Source organism: Fusarium poae, chromosome 1 (genome assembly GCF_019609905.1).
Source record: "Fusarium poae strain DAOMC 252244 chromosome 1, whole genome shotgun sequence".
In the NCBI taxonomy this organism is placed as follows: domain Eukaryota; kingdom Fungi; phylum Ascomycota; class Sordariomycetes; order Hypocreales; family Nectriaceae; genus Fusarium; species Fusarium poae.
Window position 1 is genome coordinate 7,298,440 of NC_058399.1, and position 15,986 is coordinate 7,314,425.

At 48.5% G+C, this 15,986-nt stretch overlaps 8 protein-coding genes across 8 annotated transcripts; 5 read left to right on the forward strand and 3 right to left on the reverse strand.

Annotated features, from left to right (window-relative positions):
- Nucleotides 1–8: 8 nt before the first annotated feature.
- Nucleotides 9–548, forward strand: FPOAC1_002375 (uncharacterized protein; the record flags this gene model as incomplete). The annotated part of the gene is made up of 3 exons (XM_044846955.1): nt 9–236; nt 296–391; nt 456–548. The coding sequence occupies 3 exons, from the start codon at nt 9–11 to the stop codon at nt 546–548; spliced, it is 417 nt and encodes a 138-aa protein (XP_044712871.1).
- A 646-nt stretch (nt 549–1,194) lies between these two features.
- Nucleotides 1,195–2,313, forward strand: FPOAC1_002376 (uncharacterized protein; the record flags this gene model as incomplete). Its single annotated transcript, XM_044846956.1, has 1 exon — nt 1,195–2,313. The coding sequence occupies one exon, from the start codon at nt 1,195–1,197 to the stop codon at nt 2,311–2,313; it is 1,119 nt and encodes a 372-aa protein (XP_044712872.1).
- Nucleotides 2,314–2,605: 292 nt separating this feature from the next.
- Nucleotides 2,606–3,471, reverse strand: FPOAC1_002377 (uncharacterized protein; the record flags this gene model as incomplete). The annotated part of the gene is made up of 2 exons (XM_044846957.1): nt 2,606–3,061; nt 3,115–3,471. The coding sequence occupies 2 exons, from the start codon at nt 3,469–3,471 to the stop codon at nt 2,606–2,608; spliced, it is 813 nt and encodes a 270-aa protein (XP_044712873.1).
- Nucleotides 3,472–3,730: 259 nt separating this feature from the next.
- Nucleotides 3,731–5,523, forward strand: FPOAC1_002378 (uncharacterized protein; the record flags this gene model as incomplete). The annotated part of the gene is made up of 2 exons (XM_044846958.1): nt 3,731–4,493; nt 4,538–5,523. 2 exons carry the CDS (start codon nt 3,731–3,733, stop codon nt 5,521–5,523), a joined length of 1,749 nt encoding a protein of 582 aa, XP_044712874.1.
- An 828-nt stretch (nt 5,524–6,351) lies between these two features.
- On the forward strand, nt 6,352–6,990 carry FPOAC1_002379 (uncharacterized protein; the record flags this gene model as incomplete). The annotated part of the gene is made up of 2 exons (XM_044846959.1): nt 6,352–6,594; nt 6,649–6,990. 2 exons carry the CDS (start codon nt 6,352–6,354, stop codon nt 6,988–6,990), a joined length of 585 nt encoding a protein of 194 aa, XP_044712875.1.
- Nucleotides 6,991–7,471: 481 nt separating this feature from the next.
- On the reverse strand, nt 7,472–8,548 carry FPOAC1_002380 (uncharacterized protein; the record flags this gene model as incomplete). Its single annotated transcript, XM_044846960.1, has 2 exons — nt 7,472–7,477; nt 7,529–8,548. The coding sequence occupies 2 exons, from the start codon at nt 8,546–8,548 to the stop codon at nt 7,472–7,474; spliced, it is 1,026 nt and encodes a 341-aa protein (XP_044712876.1).
- A 1,428-nt stretch (nt 8,549–9,976) lies between these two features.
- Nucleotides 9,977–11,628, reverse strand: FPOAC1_002381 (uncharacterized protein; the record flags this gene model as incomplete). The annotated part of the gene is made up of 2 exons (XM_044846961.1): nt 9,977–11,028; nt 11,085–11,628. 2 exons carry the CDS (start codon nt 11,626–11,628, stop codon nt 9,977–9,979), a joined length of 1,596 nt encoding a protein of 531 aa, XP_044712877.1.
- Nucleotides 11,629–14,402: 2,774 nt separating this feature from the next.
- FPOAC1_002382 (uncharacterized protein) lies at nt 14,403–15,647 on the forward strand (the record flags this gene model as incomplete). The annotated part of the gene is made up of 1 exon (XM_044846962.1): nt 14,403–15,647. The coding sequence occupies one exon, from the start codon at nt 14,403–14,405 to the stop codon at nt 15,645–15,647; it is 1,245 nt and encodes a 414-aa protein (XP_044712878.1).
- Between the last annotated feature and the right edge of the window lie 339 nt (nt 15,648–15,986).

Consider the following 15,986-nt stretch of genomic DNA (forward strand, 5'->3'; position numbering starts at 1 on the left):
TATACACCATGTCTTCGCATGCCTCTGCACCAAACCATCAGCCAAGCCTCAAGTCTTGGCAGCGTCGGGCTCTCGACAAAGGTCGAACACCCTTGCCCGAGAAGCCCGGCGCTCGCCCATCAGCGACCAACTCCTCTGGGACTTTCCAAAGCCAGATTTCCTCTGGCAACCTGGCTCCTGCATCTACTCCGTCCACTGGTGATGGCACCAGCCAAAGTGCCGCCCAGCCAACCACCGTAAGTGACAATACATTTACGTTGAAATTTTAGCAACTCTGACTGTTTGTATTATCAAGATCGCCACCCCCTACTCTTACAGGTTCTGGTCTGCCGGCGAGGTTGAACGCCTCATCCGCTTGAGGCGCGACGGATTGGCCTGGATCCAGATCAAGGTACCACAACTCGCTTGTCCTTGAGTTTGGAAGTCTTGGATTACTGACTTGTGTCTTTTCTCAGGATCACTTCCCCGACCGTTCGCTTGAGTCTCTCAAGCAAACATACCACAAGCGACGCGGAGCCGTTGAGGCTGAGATGGATACGAGCGTGTGAGAATGGAACAACAGCAGACATTATTTTTAGAACGAGCGAATGAGACCATAGTCACAATGATTCACAATATACAAAAACTCTCCGTCAAGCGACAACTTGTCTCACAGTTACTCTTCTCGATATCCTTAGTGCTTAACTTGTTCGCCAGCAAGGAAATAATCCATCGCTATGATAATCATCTCTCATACATGACAGGACTTAATCAATCTTTCGGCAATGAGAAATTCCTCTTAAGCAAAGTGCCAATTATTAGCACAAATCTTCCATGCAGACGATTTAGGATTAAACAATAGCTGAAAAAGGCATGCAGGGAAGTGTCGTGGCATCGGTCGTTAGACCTATCGGGCTGATGGAGCTCACCGAGCTCACCGAAACCGGACAAACTCTAGACCGAAACTGCCTGCGTCCAGCTCGGTTCTCTGTCCTGCCCCACATTGAATTACTGTGCCTTTCAATTCCGCACTCTGGTAGCGGGGTATCATTTGAACAACATTATTTGCGACCATCACCCTCCTCCATTTCTCGACGCTATATAGATTTTGGGTTCGACATACTGCACAAGTATCGCCGCACTTTCAATTGCATCTCTTAAAAACAAACCTTCTTGTTTACTTGACTCCATCTATAATCGCAATACGCCGTCGTCATGGATGACCAATTTGGAGGCCGTACCGACGATGACCTCTTCTACGATGACTTCGAACCCGTTGAGAGCGAGACTGTCGTCACCCCTGAAGTACCCTCTTCTGTTTCTGAACCTGCTCCAGTCGCGCCAGCGCAACCGTCTCCTGCTCCTCAAGAGGAGCTAGCCTCAACCCCAACGCATACAGCGCCCCTCTCTAAACCCCAAGGACTCTCCTCGTCACGATACGCCGACAAACCAATCCCAGCTCCCGCACCAGCTCCCACAGCGGCGCCCAAACCCACAAAGCAACCTCCCCAGCCTACATCCAACGCACCTCCCAACGCTCCCACCGCTCCTCGTGAGAAGACTCCTCATGGCTCACAACATAACAACGCCGCACGTCTTCAGTCTGGCGCAAACCCACGACAGAAGCTCACTGAGGCTCAGCTCGCTGAAAAGATGGAGAAGATGAAGCTTATCAATGCTGAGAAGGCGCGCAAGTTTGAAAAGGCCGAAAAGGACGAGAAGGACCATGCTGCTGCATATGCTCGCGGCATGGAGGAGGCAAGGAAGCGACGCGCTGAGGACGCCGAGCGACGCAAACGAAATGAAGAAGATCGGCGCCAGTTGGAGAATGAGCGTGCTAAGAACAGAGAGCGGAAGCTTAAGGCTATGGGCATGAAGGAAGGTGGGTGGGACGAAGGCAAGGAGGCCCAGGAAGAGGAAGAGAACAGAAGATTCCGTGGCGCAAACGGTGGTATTCGAGGATCGAAGAACGCTGGGATTAGTGGAAGTCGGTATGCAACCAGGGACAACGAAGAACACGATGTGGATCGCTTCCTCGATGAGAGACATCGTGGCGGAAGGGGTAGAGGTCGTGGTCGGGGAGGAAGAGCAGGCAGAGGCGGACGTGGTGGACATGAGGGTGCGCCTCCAGCACCGCCCAAACAAGCCGTCCCAGCAGCTGAAGATTTCCCAGCTCTGCCTGGTGAGATCAAGAAGAGCGCGCCTGTCTCGGTTAGCGACAAGCCAGCCTTCGCTGCAGCTGCAGCTGGCCTGCCACCCCCATTGCCGCCACTCTCTGGTGGGAAGTGGGATGAAGAGATGGATGAATATGATGAGCAGAACAAAAAGTCATAGGGGAATGGATACAAATGAAAGAGTCGGAATGTTTGGTATGGCTTGGTAACGGAGTCGAAGAACATTGGGAAATACCATAGGCAGCATGATTAGACAGCATAAGTAGTCCAAGCGAGATTATAAAAATCCTCCTTCATTTTCGTTCGCTCTATCGCTGAGCTGCTCGGTCTAGATAGAAAGGGTATTGTCATCCATTCTCCCCCAAACCAACTCTTTCTTTCTTGATTTCCGTCTATTTTAAGCAGCGCCCTAACGCCTTGATACTATCCAGTAAACAAATATTAGTCGTAAACTACCAACCTCCACGGTATCCCCTTCCACCGCGACCACTCCTGTAGCCTCCTGAACCGCGCGGTCCTCTGGGCCCGCCCATGCCAGGACCATCGTCGTCTATTGGCGCCCTCGAGCGGCCCTTCATCTCCTTGGGAAATGCATCGTATGTCTTTCGCATCTGCGCATATCCCAAATGCATTTTGCCGTAAAAGTGATCGGCCAGTCGACGATCGTTGTCAAGTCTACTCAGGTAGGCACCGCAGACGTCGCAGACCTGAAGCTTCTGATGACCTGAAGGACCTGATGTGTCGGAAAGAGCCTTGAGCTCCTTTTCGCGATCGGCTTTGGATTGGGAGGCTTGGCGGACGCGGAAAAGCTCGTCTTGGGCACGGGAGACTTCGCCCATGGAACCGAGGACTTCGACTTCGAGGAGGCCGTTGTTTATGGACTCTGTGAGTTCGGATATGCTTTTGAGCTGTGTAGGTTAGCATTTGGATGAAGGAAGAGACACGAAGTCTAAAGACGTACTAGAACGTTGGTCTGTCGAATCTCATCAGGTGTCTTCTCCAATCGCCTCTGCGCAGCATCGATTCTTCGGTTACAATCATCGATGTACTTTTGCAGATCACGCATATAATCGTACTCAAATCCGTATTTCTGCTTCTCTCTGTCTGACAGAGCTTCATATTCGGTTTTTAATCCCTCATTGTGCACCTTTGGACAAGGACCAATGTCCTGCTTCGTGTTCGTGAACAAGTCGTGTGGACATGTACCTGCGAGGTAGGAGCGACAGACTTTGGGGTCTGTGAGAGACAGCTGAGCAGCGCGAGATGTTGACGATGCGCCCATGAGCTGCTCGAGCAGCTTTCTCTGTTCAGCGGCCATAACTTGTGTCTTTCGTTAAAAGATTGCTAATTGAAGTTGTTGAAAGTTGGCGGGGCCTTTGAAGATCCAGGTTGCGACGGTATGTGGAGGAAGCGCGCGCCGGTAAAGCTAAGATTCTGCCGGGTGTTACCGCTTACCACATTGAACCTTCCACGTCGCAACTGTACCTCTCCAAGCTACGACTCCATGTCGATTTCCCAAGGGCAAAGGTGCGATGTGAAGTCTTCAACGACTTGCACCTTCCTTGACCTTTCTCACGATGCGCCAATTCCTGGCTTATCTCCTTCTAGCCATTACAAATGGCTTTGCACTTACTTCGGCCGCGGCATCGGGCTATCACGAACAATTGACGCTTCGACCTTTACCCCTGTCCCAGCTTCTAGCGAGCTTCAACTTCCGAGCCAATACTTCAATCGCCGACTTTGAAGCGCACAACTTTCGGCTCTTCCCACGATCACTAGCTCAGATCTTACAATACGCCGGCACGAGGGAATTGCATCTTAGATTTACACTAGGACGATGGGACGCCCAGTCGTGGGGTGCCCGGCCCTGGGATGGGACACGTGAGGGAGGCACCGGTGTTGAGCTGTGGGCATGGTTGGATGCTGAAACGGATGCCGAAGCTGATGAGAAGTGGTTGATTCTGACAAACGCTCTGTCTGGGCTATTCTGTGCCAGCCTAAACTTTATCGACGAGACCCGAACCATTCGACCCGTCATGTCCTTTCAGCCCGATGGCCACCACTCCAATTCGTCGTTGGCCAATACAAGGCTTCTCCATGGTGTTTTACCACATGAAGTCGTATGTACCGAAAACTTGACACCTTTCCTCAAGTTGCTGCCATGTAAGGGCAAGGCTGGAATTGCCACGCTGCTGGATGGACACAAGCTCTTTGATGCCTCTTATCAGAGCATGGCAATTGACGTCAGACCCAAGTGTAATGCGGATGACGAATGCTTCCTGGAAATGGAGGAGACTGTGGACATGGTCCTCGATATTAACCGCTCCAAGAGACCTCAAAGTATGTTTTTTCAACCTGCCGATGACTCTTCTAACAATCATTAGACAACCCTATCCCAAGACCCCCTCCTGCTCACGAGCTTCTCTGCGATACCTCCAAACCATATCACTCCGACAACACTTGTTTTCCAGCCGACAGCCTCGATGGCCAAGACTGGAGTTTATCTCAAGTATTTGGTCGATCCATTAGAGGAACATGTCCCTTGACCGACCCCGATATCCCTCCTGTCTGCATACAGATCCCCCGATCCCGCGACATCTACACAACCGAAGGTGCCCGCGAGATCAGGTCCGAGAACGGAAACTCTCGATGCTATAATCTTGATGCCAATTCTGAACTAGCTCTCATGCTCGTCAAGCCTGAGTCGCAAGATGAGGACAAGATCTTGAACAAGCCCGAAACGCCGCTTCTCTACGCTGACCGCAGTTTCAACGGTCATGGTCAGGAACACGGTGGCGTACAAGCTATCTTGAGTAACCCCAGCGACACTGATGTTGAGTTCGTCTACATGGAGTCGCTACCCTGGTTCATGCGTATTTACCTTCACACCCTCTCGGCCCGTATCGCTGATGCTCCCTTGTCAAACGCGTCCGATCTGATCAAGGAGATCTACTACCGCCCTGCTCTCGACCGCGCGCGCGGTACACAGCTGGAACTTCGCATGCGCATCCCACCGCATTGTACCGTCTTTCTGACCTACGATTTTGAGAAGTCTATCCTCCGATATACCGAATATCCTCCCGATGCCAATCGTGGCTTTGATGTCGCCGCCGCAGTCATCACCACACTTGAGCCTAAGGTCCTTAACATCCGCACTACAACGCTTCTTCTGTACCTTCCCACGCCAGATTTCAGCATGCCGTACAATGTTATCATCTTTACATCAACAGCAATCGCCCTTGCGTTTGGAGGTTTGTACAACATCCTCGTGAGAAGATTTGTCGGCGCCGATGAGGCGCAAGGGATGGTCTTGAAGACCAAGATTATGGGACTTATTCATAGATTAAAGGGAAATGTTGGGAAGCAATAGATATGATGCATGAGTTATTTCCTCGACTACCTATAATACACAAGCATGTTCAACACCGTCATACTGGGCTTCAGCTGGACCAGGGTCCAGGATCCAAGTGCATGGGCTCTTGTTGTTCAGCCAGAGTTGACGTGATGCATCGTGCTCCCGGTCTTACCGTCTAATGAACGTTGCATGCAACTGCCATGTATCATACAGCTGGATACAATTGGGCCGCGTGGTTCGATCTAGGGAACACTACCACGAGCTTATCGCATCTCTGGATTGAGTGGGCTGGAGTTATATATGACGCGGAAGATCGTACGTGTGCTGAGGGTCTTCTGACAGCATGGCTGGAGGTGTTTTGAGAATTGATGGTGCGCAATTATGCTGCGAAAAATCTCCATGCTATCATAAAATGTTTTACTTCCTCTTTCGGGGATCGTAACGGTTGTCACGCACGATACCTGGTGTCGCTGAAGGTTCGATGATAGTATAGAGGGTGATGTTCCCAGCACATCACGTTTACTGCAGAAACAGCACCGTACTCGGAATAAACTAACGTGAATTGTACAAAATAGCTATTTATATCATGCCATCGTAATTTCCTCTCTTTCAAGGAAGTTGCGCGAGATGTAACCACGTTATCGAGGTTAGTATTCAAGCATCAAGAGGTAGAAAAGGCTTGCAACCTCCTTCCTCCGTTCCTTCCTCAACGGCTTGTCACGTCTAATCTCAACAAACAATCACAAACTTTCCCATGCAACTAAACATCATCACTGCAACGCCACTTCCTTCAACTTTGTTATCTTCGAGATTGATGTCAACAGTCAAAGCGCCCTCGCAACCATGAATCTGAATCCACTCGCCTTCTTCATTCTCTTCATAGCTTTCGCTGTGGTAGACGCCTACTACACTCTCACTGTCTTCGCACCAAAGACTCCTCAGATCCACGCCCGCGTCATCAACGCTCGGAATAGGGCATTCATCATCGGTGCTTCGCAACCCAGTACCTTTTGCGGTCTCGACAATGCAACTGAGTGTCCCGATGGAAAGTCTACACAAGTCAATGCAAACATGACGGGCCTTGCAGTGAGTCGCCCACGTCCCTCCCTGTCCTAGGTCAATTTCCGCTGATAGCGGTAGGCTGCAGTTCCAGGTGGTCAATTCATTTTTGTCGCGCCCGACGGCATAATCTCGTATCCGTCCCCGCACTCGGCTCTACGTCCACCAGGCTCTCAAGTAGGTGGTTTTCGTCCCGCGCACGTCGTCTCGGATTGCAAGATGCCTGTCACGATACTCATGTGGTCACCCGAGAATGGTAGCCCAGGCCTCTGGGCGTGTCCGACAGCCAGAAACGTGCCTGTCAGCAAGGAAGCTGTGCTCAAAGCATCCACGGGATTGTTCAAAGGAAAGGGGTGCATGAAGATCGAGGGTGTTGAGATCCAGACTGCGGGAGACAAGTTTGCGGCTTGGGCTTATACGTAAGCCATATGCTATGCAGGGAATGATGTGGAAGGACAGCAATGATGTGATTGGGAGTTCAAGAGAGAGATATGTCTGCTTTGTTTCGGGGTAACTGTGGTTGACAGCCTTTTGGAGGTTCATTTCTTTGTAATTAAACACGATCTCGAAACTCCCTCTGGATCTGCGATGTCACCGAATTATTGCGTGATGCGATTTGACTTGGGGTCAGCATGCTAATGGGGCAAATCATGTACCAACATCGCAATGTCCTACACTTAATGCAGGTCACCATCACGTTCGACTACAAGATAGTAAAAACGTCATTAGAATTGCAGAAAATATGACTCTGTCATTACAAGACAAGATAGACTGATCAATGTATACACGAGATTGGAATTCTCAGCCCGGTATTCTTTTGGTACCTCATCGAGTTTGGAAGTAACGCAAACGCTCGTCGACGAGAAATGCAAACACCAAGACCCAACACCAATAGACTCATCGATCAGACCTAGACGTGTGTCAGCCATATCCATCATGACCTCCTCAATTCAACACGTACCTCCTGTACCGGCTTTACCTTGACCACCTTTGTGTTCTTCATCTTGCCTCCTCTGTAGCTGTAGGTGAAGTCCCAGCCGCTCGCAGCAGCTCCATGGTTTCCGTACCGATCAACCACGACAATTCCACTCTTCAGATCAGAGTATTTGCGAACCATGCGCAGAACTGCGTCTTCGGCTGCTTCTTTGGGGGATAAACCCCGACTCAGGCTGTCGAGCGCTTGGTAGCAGGGCAGGAAGCGGAGCATGATATCACCGTCGCCTGTGGCGCCGCAACCACCGAGGGAACTATCAGCGTAAGAGCCGCTTCCTACAATGGGACCGTCGCCAACTCGGCCGGGGATCTTGTGCGATGCGCCATTTGTGGTTGTTCCTGCGGCTAGACTTCCGTCCTTGGTTATGGCGATGAGAGAAAGAGTATCGTGTGAAGATTGAGTTTTTTGCTGGGTCTGCTTGTTTTTTGCCAGAGGACGATACGGGCCGCAGAAGTGTTCGGGATTGGGGCTAACGTTGAGGCGGTAGTTGGGTTGGCATTTACTAGCCTTCCATTCCTTGCACTTCTTGGCAGATGCCTTTGTCGTGAGATTCGTCGTTTTGAAGCCATTCTCAATGGCGAATTGGGTAGCCTGATCACCTGCGAGAAGCGAATGACTGGTGTTCTCGAGAACATGTCGCGCCACGGAGATGGCATCTTCGACTCGTCGCAAAGCTGCCACAGCGCCAGTATTCATGGTATCGCCATCCATGATCATTGCATCAAGCGTAGTCTCACAGTTTTCGTCTGGAGAACCTCCATAGCCAACACTACCATCGCACTGGTTGCGTTCGCACGTTAGGCCACCAGCTTCAACGGCATCAATTGCGGAAGTCTTGGATTTCTGTAGGGCATTGAATGCGGCGTCTGTAGCAGCGGTAAAGTCACCCCCCCAGGTGTTAATGACAAATGGAAGACCCGGTGAGTTACCCGCTTGGACAAACGCCAGGAATGAGAATATCCCCAATACAAGGGAGAGGGAAGTCATGTTTGAAGTAGTGGTTGATGACGATGATGTTAAAGGGTAAATTTGAAGGACAGAGTGACGTTTCTTATACGACCTTCCGAAACCGATGGTTTCTGGTAAGTGTCGTGCCGACTTGTAGTACTAAGTTATTAATAGTGCCAAAAACAAAGCCAGAAACATAGTTCGAAGTGATAGACTAATTTTGTCTTTGATGATCTCGGCAGTCGAGGAATGTGATACAGCCTTATCAAAGTTAAACGCTGTAAGAAATAAATTATGGAAGCCGTTGGCCAGTCATTCAAGCCTGTTCGTGATGACAGGGATTCATTGACGCGTGATTCCTTCTTTTCTTCTCTTTTCTTGACTTGACAGTAGGTACACGAAACAGAAGTACGCTCATCATGACAGTAATAGAATTCGATTGAAATGATATGCCACTATGCCACCTGTTGTCAGCAGCTATTTTCCCCAAAATAGAGCATACCAAAGAGGATTTAACGAGCCTTGAATTTCTCCATCTTGAGTGGAGGCGAGCTGTTTCGTTTAACCAAGCATACTCACACGTTGTTGAGCTGGGTGCCTTAGGCCCCCACTTCCTAGGTAGGTACCTATAGGTAGCCTGACCCTCTCAGGACCATGCTAGCTTCCTCATACAATACATACCCTGTTTAAATGTAACTCCTTGACATAAAGGGTGCTGATAGGCCAATCAAGAAGGGAGGCTTTTTACCTCTCATTTGTCCATCTATACCAATTAAAGCCAATCAGTCTTCCGATAATTGTTAAGAAAATACATATCCCCTGTTAGGTACTGTGTTCACATTTAAACAGGGGTTGTATTGTACAATCACATACCTCTATTGGCCACACCCACTTCTTTACACACGTGATTGTGAACTCCACTAATTACGGCGCCGCATTTGGGGCTCCGCCACGAATAATAGGTACCTACTCAAATGTCAAAACTCACTGATTCACTACATTGCAGGAAGGAATAGACCCTACAACACCACAAACGCCGTGCAGCAGGTTTAGAATGGTCACAGACAAAGTATTTGCAGAAAGTTATAGTTACAAATAACACGTATCCTTTATAAGTCACCGATATCATAGAGTTCATGCCGTATGAGTCACGCCTGTATTAGAAAACCTAGAGTCTTGAGAGAAACCTTGACTTGATATTTTGTTGAAAATTTGATCTATCTGGACAGATTAACCTTTGTTGATAACCTTGAAGAAACCGAGAAGACGAAAGCTTAAGCCGTCATAAAAATTAAACAAATAACACGTATGTAATTTAAGATAGCAATTTCATGGTCAGAATACAGCAAAACAATGGTGGAAACTAAGAAAACCCAAAGCTACCTGTTACAAATTCGATGACTCAGCCATCGTTCTGGGGGTCTCCATGCGCCAGGTTGAATCATTTCCGGCGTCAGAAGTGATGCTTCACTCCTTTTTCTTCCGCGAGAGGAGTGCCTTCATCTTCTCCTTCTTCTCCTTTATCTTCTCCCTCTTCTCCTTCTTCTTCTCCATCTTCTTCTCCTTCTTCTCTCGCTTCTTCTCTCGCTTCTTCTCATCCTCCCTGAATTGTTCATCCCTCGCCTCAAGACGGCCATTTGCTTGGTTGTTGCCAGTCAAGTACCAAGCACGACCAGCGCCACCGCAAAGAGCTGTAAATGTGACACAAGCCCAATGTATCTTGACCACAGATTCGCATAGCCTCGATTCGTGTCTTGACATTCGAATCCTGACTTCGTGTCCTGATGAAAGGGACGAAAAAGATGTCGCGGACAATTTTTCCTGGCAGTATTCTGTCGGGGGACATAGGCTCTTGGAGAAGCTTTCGAGTTGATCAATAAGATCTGGCCGCTCATTGCCGGGCATTGTGCTGTACTCTCTTTTGATCAGATTGTCGATATCCATGGGTTGATTGAACCGTCCAGGCAGTTCAGGCATCCAGAAGAATCTTAAAAATACCTCGAAGGTATCGTTATCCATTTCACGTCTCAGAAGAAACTTGAATGCACAGCGACCTTCCATAAGAAGATCACATATTACCTTATTAACACAGATCATATTCCAAACTTGGTGGGTCTTGCCAAGCTCAGTAGCACTATGGATATCATCCAAAAAGTCGATCCCGGTTAAATAGGTGCATGCCTCTTCAAGGTTACCTGTGGCATTATTATGGGACGCAGTGTCGTTCCATCTCTCCGGAATGAACCAAAAGACAGATGGATTGATTTCTTGAGTCAAAACACACTTGTTTCTGTCGCGGGTCTTGCAATTGATCTGCGCCTGCTCGCCCTTCTTCTTGTTGACGATCGGGGTAGTTGTGACAGTTTCGAAAGCCGATCGGGAGTGGATTGTCAATAGAAAGTCGTTGTAGCTCATTCCAGGTCCTAGTTCAACATTTTCGTCCACCAGTTCTACCGGCTTAGGTTTGGCGTGGTCCCATACGCCGTTGTTCCAATTTCTCGGATTAAGGCAATACATGTCTATACTTCGTTAGCTAGTTCCTCCCAAGAGCGGGTAAAAGTTCAGATGTTCTTACAGTGCTTGCAGAATGGTGAGATAGTCTCTAATCGACTGTGCAGGTCTGGAGAGATGATAGTCTCATACGAAAGATGGCCGTCGGCCCTGAGATGTTCGAAAGGAACAAGTAAAATTGTGGCAAGGTGTTCAACTCGGATACAGAACTCAGGCTCAAATTGCCGAATGGAGGTCTGGATTCTTTTGATATGGTAACATCGTATCTTGGGGGGATGGGATTCTTCAAAACAAGCGATCGGAAAGCAAGTGATCGAACGTGAAATGTAGGGAAATGGGATTTCACTGCCCAATGTGAGTTCACCAATCCTGAGGGTGGTAGGATCATCCACGTTTCTAGGATGGCCCGTGAAGAGAGTGTCATATGGGAAGAAAAGGTTATTCGTGGGGATATGGTAATCGGTGATGGTAGGGTAGTCGGTGATGGTAGGGTAATCGGTGATGGTAGGATAATCGATGATGGTAGGGTCATTGCTGACGGTAGGGGAATCCGTGGTGGTAGGGGAATCCGTGATGGCAGGGTATTCCGTGATGGTAAGGTCATCCATGATGATAGGGAGACGCAGCAAGAAAGACGAGTAAGAGGTTTAATGAAAGTTATCTGACCGTGAGGAGGCTTGGGGTTATATAACTAACTGTCTGAGAAAAGAAAAGTATTAATTTTACAAAGTTTAACCCCGCCACTTGGCTGCCTCTCTGCGTAACACAAACGCGGAGATAATGATGATTGGGTTTGACTTGGTTTGGATTCAAATCAAAGGCTATCCATTACAGTGTATGTCAGCAAAGCTGAGCGGTATCACCAGCTTAATTTATGACTGGCAATAGAAGCGCCGATCGCGGCAAGCGGCAGAACTTGAATGCATAGTGAGCGTGTTGAAAGCGTTTCAGGCCCAGCACACAGCCGAAATACATTTTCCACTTAGGTACTAGGTATATGTTCGAATCAAGGATGCCAAGTTGATGGTGGATAGCTCTTCTAAGGGCTGATGATTGCGGCTGGCTGGAAAACTACCTTTGTGATCCCAGCGCGTGTTTACAATGTCCAATCTCTGTAGATTCTCGCGAATGTTTGAAGATCATGGCGTCCTGGTGCGAAATTTTAACTGCTGTGCGAAGATGACAGCCTTGGCCAAATGATGACACTGGACTTTTACTCCTGTCTCTATCCGACGACCGTAAAGGACTTGCGATAGACCGCCGTGTGTGTCAGTTGAAAACGGGGCGTTGGCGACGGAGGGCCTCCCAGCTTTGGATGATGAATCAGGCTATGGGTGAAAGCAAATGTCGCGTGCTTGTCAACTCTACCATCAGGACGGATTACAATGTCCAGTGGCGGTCTGATTTCTCTTTTGTATTGGATATCAAACATTCGTTACCACAAATAGCATCCCATGGGGTTTGGTGACTCTAGCCTCCGATCAGACCTTGTAATCAAACAGTCCACGAGCTCGTCCAGTGTGCTCAACATCTTTGTGCCAAACTTGCAACATACTGCGTCCACATTTGCTCTTTTTCTGTAGTCAGGATGAGCACAGATAATGACTGACTTTGTCCTGACCGCCAAACCTAGCTCTATGACACTTATTAGTGCTTCCGTGGCTTCGTGAAACATCAAGACAACGATGTCTTCAGCTTCTTGCATGTCTAGCTCCTACCCAATATACTTCGCCCAACGCTTGCCAGATGAAATTTCTCTCCATGTGCTATCCCAGTCGGGTCGATTGGGGTTGAGGATCGTGACGGAATAGTCGTTCCGTGAGGGTTTGGCGCCAATCTAGCTCGTTTGTGTTTGTTGTGATGTCCGCCAGAAAGATGGATGTTGTTTGGTCGCTTGAGTTTGCTGGTTGCGATGCCATGACCACCATAGCAGCTTGAGAAGTCGTCTCGCTTTTCATTGCTTGTTTGGGTTGGGTATGGCAAGTAAACGATTGAACCGCCGGGCCCCGCTTTTCAGACTGCACATCAATTGTCAATTTTATGCCCGCGTCCTGATTGGTTGGTAGGACAACACATGGTAACACAACAGAGCTGCTTTTAATCCCAAGGTACCTATGATGAATGAAAACCATATACAGTACACAGTATCAGATATGTAACTAGCAGTAGATGTACCACATCTGCGACACGATTAACGCTATGGATCAAAGCGGTAGAGGGACTATGACTGACTGTCTGTGTGATATATTGATTGGTATTGACATGATTTTAGTGGATTGATGATTACAGAAGGAAGAAACAGCTTGAAAGCTTCTTCTAGCAGATTAGCTCATGCTATCTAGACCAGACTTGAAGGTTACTCAATTCCATACGTGCCTTGAACTTCGGAGTCTAACGATTATATTACCTACTCTAATTCAGTTCACAACTGTACAGTATCCGGCAGCAGCGAATTGCAAAATCCTATGTGTTGAAAAAGACCTCTATTTTGATTGATGTGCCAAACGGGCGGCATACTGCCTACGTACCTAGGGTGAAGCATTTTGTCTCCGCGAAATTAAGCAAACGAGGAAGACTTGTTGTCGGTCCATGCTTCTTACCGAAATGAAATGTCGTGACATGACGGGGGTCTAGGCATCATACCATTGCTCGAATAGAAGGAAGCTTGCATCATTCACAGATTTAGTATTGTATGTAGCCGCTTTTAATTCAGTCACACGACAATTATACACCTCTGTTTACGAGGTACGAGGTAAACCCGTTGTATGGAAGACAGGAACGTTCAAACACACCGTCTCAGGAAGAAAAGGACGTTGACTTGAGGATTACACCACCGCCAGACTAGAAGAAGAAATACTTGATCATACTCATGTTAGTTTCTCGAGATTACTCCAAACTAGATTCTGACTGGATCATTTTGAAGTTATGGATCATGAACTGAATGATTGATGTCGACGTCGTATATATTGGGTAGCAAAAAATCAGCCGTCTAAGTAATGGGGTATGAAAATAAGTAATCTAAAAAGGATAGCCTAAAGAGCATAAGCTGACCTACTAATTTCGTCTCTTACGCTTCCGGCGGTCAATCTGTCTGATATCCTGAGGCCTCGGGATTGTCATGTAGAACACGGCAGGAGCGGCCCGTCGGTCAAATGCTGTGGGAGCATTATCGTCAGACCGATCTTTCCTGTTAGCCTGAGGTTTCCAGTCGGGATGAAGTCTACATAATGCCGCTGACAGCTTCTTGGGAGGGTTTGGAAATTCGCGACATATCGATACACCTAGCAAGTCGGATTCATACTGTTTTCGGTCACTTCAGCCTTAGCCTTGTCAACTTCCCCAGAATTCTAGACAGGGGCATCTTAACATTCGCCGATTCATCATGACCGACACAGGGGGAGCAATGCTCTATTCCGACCTTGAACTTGATGAACAGGAAGAAGCTGCCAACTATCATGTGGAGGAGTTGACTAGAATGGTCAACAGAATCCATCCATCGTGGGAATTGAACAGAGACGACGTTACTGTCGTGATGCGAAACACCAAACTCATGAACAAACTGAACAATCTTAGACCGAAACAGATCGTTCAGTATTTGCAAATGCATATCTACCTAGCCAACTGCTACCTCTCTACAATTCCTGAGTCGGCCATGCCAGAGAAACGTATTGGCAACATCGACGTCGAAGAGATCAAGCGCAAAAATCCGGGAGTCAAGGGTGTACCAAGGCTGCCAGATAACAAAGTCAGAGAGGCGTTGATCAGGGATAAATTCAAGTGCGTTATCACGGGGATGGCCAACCCCGAGGGAGCTCATTTGTTTCCTCACTCTGCCTTCAGTAAGGACAACATTGCTATGACTCGATACTGCTGGCGTATTACCGCAACCTTGATCGATGAGCAGTTTTTCAAGAAATACAAAGAAACTGTCAACGGCAAACAAGGATTCGAAACACCGGACAATCTGGTATCTCTCGCACGGCATCTCCACACATGGTTGGACCGCGGCTTCTGGTATTTCCGGCCTGAGCCTAGAATAGGTACGACCACCGATTTGAAGTTCTTCTGGCTCCCAGGGGCCTTCAGTGTAGAGGACAACTTCCCAAAGAAGGTGGATGATGTCCGTGCCTACATCAAGAAGATGACTGAGGCCCTGAAGACAGCCCAAGAAGAAGGGTTCTTAGCCCGCCAGCCCCTTGAGGGTTCGGGATGGATCGGAACCCACCTGGAGAATGGAATTCTACTGAAGAGCGGCGACGTCTTTACCGTTTCTCACAGTTCTGACCCTCAAGCGTCATATTTCCATGACATGGTTCGAATTGGCTGGGCGTGTTCGTCCATTCAAAACCAGCGAGGAGTTACAAAGGGGAAGGGCTCGCCAATCGGCAAGCCTTCTAAAAAACGCCGGGCCCCTGACTCCCCCCAGGATGACTCTCCTCAAGATGGCGCAGGCGGAGGAGGCGGAGGAGGCGGAGGGAGCGGAGGAGGCGGAGGAGGCGGAGGAGGCGGAGGAGGCGGAGGAGGCGGCGGCAAAGGAGAGGAAAAGAAAGGGACAAGCACAATAAGGCAAATGGCGAAAAAAACGCTGTCGCTTGGCAAAGCCCTCGGGGGTAAGGTTGCCAAGTAGTTATCAGTATTGGTTGATGGCATGGTGATAAAAGTACGAGATATTGTATTTTATGGTTTTATGGATAAATATTAACAAGTTGCGCTCTGATCGGCATAATACGTCTGTACAAAATCCGTTTTATCGCCCTGATCGGCACGATACGTCCGTACAAAATCACATCCGTTTTGTGGGGCAAAAGTGACTTCGATATAACTGACGACCAACGCAAGTACCCTCCCTGCCTCCGAAGGTCAGCCATAGCTAGTCATGTGACCGTTTTTTCGTTATTGCCGGACGTATGGCCTCTCTTCTGTTGAGGACAAATGTACAGTCATTTACGTACGTTTTTGTATACGG